This window comes from Acyrthosiphon pisum, chromosome A2 (assembly GCF_005508785.2).
Source record: "Acyrthosiphon pisum isolate AL4f chromosome A2, pea_aphid_22Mar2018_4r6ur, whole genome shotgun sequence".
In the NCBI taxonomy this organism is placed as follows: Eukaryota; Metazoa; Arthropoda; class Insecta; order Hemiptera; family Aphididae; genus Acyrthosiphon; species Acyrthosiphon pisum.
In genome coordinates this window covers 119,495,100-119,501,412 of record NC_042495.1, presented here as the reverse complement: position 1 = coordinate 119,501,412, position 6,313 = coordinate 119,495,100, and the positions used below count along the sequence as shown (strand labels likewise).

Here is a 6,313-nt window from a genome sequence, read left to right as displayed (position 1 = left end):
TACAATATCAGTTGAAAAATATTAAAAATACATAGGCACAATTTTTTTTTATAAGCATTTAAAGATCGAATTTTGACAAAATTTATCAAATTTAAAATTGAATAATTACTTTGTAGTTAAAAATTTATAAAATGTTCAACTTTTATATCTAAGGATTGAAAATTTAAAACAAGATTCCACGTAAATAGTTAATTCTGTTACCAAAAAAAATCTAAAAAATACACAAACAAAGTTTATTTTTATAGTCATTTTAATTTCAAATTTAGTCGAAATTACATATTAAAAAACCTAGAATAACTATTTTAGTTATTTTGTTATGATTGTATAATATTATTCGTGGGTACTTGAAAATTCTTAAGTATATTATTATATATCTTTGATGGTATAACGATTTGTTGTTGATGTATAACGCGTTATAAGTACCTAATGGATATTGTGATATGATTAATTTGGAATTTATTATAGGTACCTATTACATAGGTTAATTTTTTTTAATACCATATATAAGTGTATAATATGTCTTATACTTAGAATGACATCAGACATACCATCTCCGCTCAGAATTATTTTTCTTATACAATGATATTATATCATTAAATTCAAATTTAATACCATTCATTATACAGTGACCCACTTGTAAACTACTGTACAGTAGAGCGACATCCACTTACCCACATTTTTTCAATTGATTTTTCGTATTTAAAGGGTCAATATATGGATTTTTATAAAAAATTTAATTTTCCTCATCTTTCCACTCCTATAGCTATGGGGTAAGATGAAGTATGGGGCAGGATAATATGACAAACAAAACATGAAATTTGAAAACTTAAAAAAAACCTTCTTAACAAGGAACTTGTAAGCTATATGTAAATGAAACTTTGAAACTTTTAAATGTAATATTAAGTTAAAGGTATTTAAGTGCAGAAGTCCGATTTATATCACTACGCAGGCATCTAATCCCACCCTGAACATTCAGAACGAGCTGACTTGAAACACTGGTACTTATTTTTTCAGCTATGATATCAATCATTGTGTCTATTTAATAATTGTAATAATGAATGTATGGCGGGATGAAAATATAATATTTTTTATTGATATTTCAAATTTTGATCATGATTCATAGCATGATCATAATTTGAATGATTTTAGTTTTGATAATGTTTTTTTTTTAGATTCTGATTGGAGTGAGGGATCTAGTGGTTTTACAATGGTGTTTATTTATTTATTTTTTTTTTTTTTACTGTATACAAAATGTCTTCCAGAATTTCAGACATTCTACTTCGACTTCAACAAATAGTATCTTAAATTTTAGCAAATTAGATCAAGATGGCACTTTAAAGAGGTCATCAATTTTCTCAATAGTCTTTTTTAATGCCAAAGGAAATACCCCGACAAATAACAAAAAACCGCTAAAAATGGGTTATTACTTTCTAACGCTTTGTTTATAACTTATCACCATTGAAACGAATAAAAATAAAAATAATGATTTCCGTTATTTTGTTGTGATTTATAATAAATTACAGGCTACAATAAAATATAATAACTAGAGTTAGGATGTTGATGACTTTTGCATTTTTTTTTTGTTTTATTATTTCAGTTGTAGAATTAAGAAATCAAACACAGTTTTACTTAAAGATGACAGAAAAACGTTTATTACATTTTATATTGTTTTTCAATTAAAATTCTTTTAACATCCTTGTTTTTACTAACCTCCAAAATGTGGTTGACATTACTTATCAATGATAACATGAGTGTTATCACATTTTCCTTTTATTCTGTACAATGCTATCCTAGCTAAAAATTTGTTTCATTTTCCCTTGATGCAGAATATTCTAATTTTATTTTGCATTTTTTTTGTTTTTTAACGTCATTTTTCAACATTTTTAAGTCATTTTTTCATCTTTTAGGGCATTTTTTGTACTTTTTATATAATGTAATATAATATAATAATGTAATATAATAATATATAATAATAATATAATATAATAATGTAATATAATAATGTATTATATTTAATAAAATGTGGGACATTTTTCAAAAATTATAGATTTTAGGGCAAATGTTTTATTTTTAATATAATTTTTTTTTATTTATATTTTACTTTTTAATTTATTTTTAATATTGAAATGTATTTATAAATTATTTAAATGCTTCTACTATTACACCCATTATTATACCCATATCTCTAATAAAAATTATTGTTTATAAATAAGTTTTTTCACTTACTTAATTAGTACTTTAGATAATTTTTAAGGTCATTTTTTGAAGTTTCTAGGGCATTTCGCACTTTTTTGCATTTTTTTTAGGGAATTTTTGTGTGTTTTTTAGGTCATCAACATCCTTACTCTAATAATAACGATATAAAATATCCAGACTGACGAACCATCTCCGCTCAGAATCTTTTTTCGTATACAATGATATGATCTCATTGAATTCAAATTTAGTACAATCCATACAGTGACCCAATTGTAACCTACGTACAGCAAAGTGACATCCATTTACCTGCTTTTTTAATTATTTATATTTATATACCAAACATTTTAATAGAATACATATTTATTATAGATGAATAATAAAAATGTAGCAATACATTATTTTTCTTTGATACAATAACTGTAGGTATAACACATGTATCCATTACAATTTTTGAAATATGTGATTAAAAGATGAACAATTTAAAAATAAAATACTTCTGGGCTTATAAAAAAATATAAAAGCTAAAAAAAAATGTGTTTAAAATTAATTTAAGTTTGATCCTGATTACGTTAGTGGTATTTAGGGGCGTCGCTGTCGTTCAAGACCACACACACTTATCATTCATATCCGCACATTTTGCACCATTAAATAACGCACAGATTTTTTTCTATTGTTAAAAAGGGAATTTTGGATAGTCGATCAGGGGCGGACTGGCCCAGGGTGCTATACACCAAGTAGCACCCCGGGCCCCCGTTTGTATTTATGATCCGGGCCCCCGATTACCACAGTCGGTATACGGTATAATACTGGTATAATACGGTATTATACAAAATAAAAATAAAATAACATATTTCAACATCTCTACAAATAAACAACATGTTATTCTTAATTTTTTTTTTATATTTACTTATAAAACTAAGGGCTCTTTCCTAATTTAGGTAGGTTTGAAAAAAAATTACGGGCCCCTAATTAATTTTGCACCCCGGGCCAAAAATAGCCAGTCCGCCCCTGTAGTCGATAATTCAAATATGTACGAACAATTTGGCATGTATAGTTTTGGTGAATTATTGATTGCACACCTTTATTTATAGTGTTAACTTGTATCACGTCATCCATTATGCGAGTTCGATGTTAAATTGTTACTATAAATTCTTGAATAATTATAAGCGAAGTCGAAAAGAGACGCGATCACACTGAATGTTGTTGACTTATGTCTTGTTACTTATATTTATAGAATTAAAACCATAAGCGAATCTTATCAAGAGTAACGAGAAATGTGTAATATAGCAATATGCGGATAATCTTGAAAGTTTTATTTTTATGAAATATGATTAACTGGAGTGCGATTCTAAACAATAATGTGATTTTTGATAGATTTTTGCCTTATTGATACATATCAGTGTGTGCGACATTGAACAGTTTGATTTTGGGAAAACAGTATTGAATAGCGGAATTGATGTATAAATATGTGCGGATTTGATGGATGGCCTTTTTTTTAATGTTCGGTTATAACTTATACTGACAGCCTTGGTAGCTTTTTGAGATGATCACGTATTGCTTGTTTAATATCGCCTTCTGCAGTATTTTCAAACTTTTTTTGTACAGCCTCTGTAAAATTATAAAAACATTGCTGTATATATTATCAAATATTTCTCATTTAGTATTGTGTTTAAAGACATCATTAGAAATCTATAAAAATTTATAAGTTTGTCTACCTTTATCAACAAAAAAATCTCCACCGGAAAGTCAAATTTAATTTTTATGAGCGTTTAAAATTCATATTTTTACGACATTGGATTCTCACTCGATATATATCATGTAGCGATTTTTTTATTTTTTTTTAATTCAAAAACAAATAACTGTAGATACATGAAAATTCGACTGAATTTTTAAATTCTTAATTTCCATACACTATAACATATTTTACTTGTTTTAAGATGTTCACGGACAATTTCAAATTTAAATTTTTTTAATTCTTTTTTCTATAATTGTCAATAAAATTTTTTTTTCTCGTAAAAAAGCGTGAAAATTGAATGCAAGGCTCCTTATATATTGTTACAATCGCAGTTGAAAAACATTTAAAATACATAGGCACAATTTTTTTCATAATAATTTAAAGTTCGAATTTTCACAAAATGTATCAAATTTAAAATGTATTAATTATTTTGTAGTTAAAAATTGATAAAATGTTCAACTTCTATAGTTAAGGATTGAAAATGTATAACAAGGTTCCACGGAAATAGGTTATATTAATATATAAATTACTTTATTTACAATAATATCATCAAATATAATTAGTAATATCATAGGCTGGGCTGAACGACCGATTTCGCTCAGAATCGTTTTTCTTATACAATGATATCATATCATTGAATTAAAATTTAACACCATCCATTACAGTGACCCACTTGTAACCTTCTTTACAGCAGAAGGACACCCACTTACCAACTTTTTTAATATAAATCTAGTCAAATGCCCATGTATGCATTAAAATATAGCTCATAAATCATATGAAACCAATTAGGTACCAAGAATGAAGTTACAGATATATTCTTTATCAAATATCAAAAATCTAATAGTCTCTACGAATTTAATTTTGATTTATTTATTAAAAAGATGGGAAAATAAACTAATGACTAATATATTTTCATTATGCCCATTACGGCTATGTTATTTGATAGCACAATAATATAGCTTTAAAATAAAAAAAAATTACGATAAAAAGTTGAAAAGTTTTGATGTTACACCAAAAAATGTGTGATTGGTTAGGTTTTGTTGTTTAAAAAAAAGTTGAATTGTCCATATTTAAATAAATAAAATGTTAGACCTCCCCCTTTTAAAGAGATTTTTTTTATGACTTAAACCTTAAGATATATGATGACACCCGATCACTTCCATACGGGACACATGTACTTATTATTTACAGAGAGCTCAAATTAGCAAATATCAATTATTAGGTAGTAATTTAGATTTTTTGTACTATATTGATAATTGAGATATATCTATACTATGGCAAAATTAACATTTTCACTTTCAATTTATTATAATATATATATTTTTTAAACCAAAATATGTAATAGATATTTTTTCATTGTAATGCAGTTGGTACTTACCAAATATAACTTTGTAAATATTCAAATTTGAGAATGAACGTGATTTATTTTTGTAACCTTCCAGAGTAAAACCAGATAAAAGTGTCATAGCAAACAATTTTGTCATTAATCTTGTCACCATGTCTTTTGCGTCTCTTCCTCCAAAAAAATATATAAGATCATCAACCTTTAAATATAAAATATAAGCTCATGAAGTTAATTCATTTTGACTTAACACAAATTTTATATAGTTATTACCAAAAGTGATTTAAATTCAGGATCAGCAGTCTTTATCAATATTTTATTTTCCATGTAGACTAAGTCAACATCATTATTCAGGGGGAAATAATTATCGTTAAAGAACGTATTGTGTCGTAAATGTGTAATTATTGATTTTATGCGTTCATTCATTTTTGATTGGTCAATTAGATTTTTTTGCATTTCTTCTTTTAATTTCGATTGGTCACTTAGAATTATTTCGATTTCTTCTTTTAAATTGCTCTAGAAAAAGTTTATATTTTATAAAATGAATTAATAATATAAATAAAAATTCATAAATTATTATTATGCATAGGTAGGTACATGTTTTATATTCCAGTATTCATCATTAATTGAATTATTTATTCAGGTCCTCGGTTTTCAGCATGAAATAGATATTATGGTTGCACAAAAATTTTAAGCAATAATATAACGGTGCCAAATGTTCTCTTCAAGTTTCATAATATATGAACATATGCGTAACTAGTATACATACAAAAAGAGTTTCGTTATACTAGCGCTTCTTACATTCATAACCTTTGTGACGGGAGGTATAAGACCAACGCCCCGGGGCGGTGGGGTGACCCCCTATTTCCACTTAAGCGGGACTGGCTACTTCTCGCCTTTGAGTGGCGCAGACTCGTCCCTCCAGACAGGTACACCGGGCGCCCGAGCGCCATACGATGTTCTGCTGGCAACGCTCAGGCAAGGAGGTTGATCGGTGGGTTTTGAAAGTTCTGCGCCAGCGAGCGCCGGGTTGCGAACGC

The 6,313-nt window shown here is 27.2% G+C and overlaps 1 protein-coding gene across 6 annotated transcripts in view; it reads right to left on the bottom strand.

The window, feature by feature from the left end:
- Positions 1-2,497: 2,497 nt before the first annotated feature.
- The window catches only part of LOC100167649 (uncharacterized), an 18,725-nt gene continuing 14,909 nt past the window's right edge, over positions 2,498-6,313 (bottom strand). For 3 of the 6 annotated variants that reach the window (XM_029488939.1, XM_029488941.1, XM_008188517.3), the window contains 3 exons: positions 5,547-5,789; positions 5,310-5,475; positions 2,498-3,804 (listed from right to left, as the gene is read on the bottom strand). In XM_029488939.1, the coding sequence (XP_029344799.1) occupies positions 3,710-3,804; positions 5,310-5,475; positions 5,547-5,789 (504 nt within the window). In that variant the 3' untranslated portion in view covers positions 2,498-3,709. Of the gene's footprint in view, positions 3,805-5,309; positions 5,476-5,546; positions 5,790-5,870; positions 6,301-6,313 lie in introns of those variants that run through there. The other 3 variants (XM_029488940.1, XM_008188518.3, NM_001162793.1) reach the window with 3 other exon arrangements.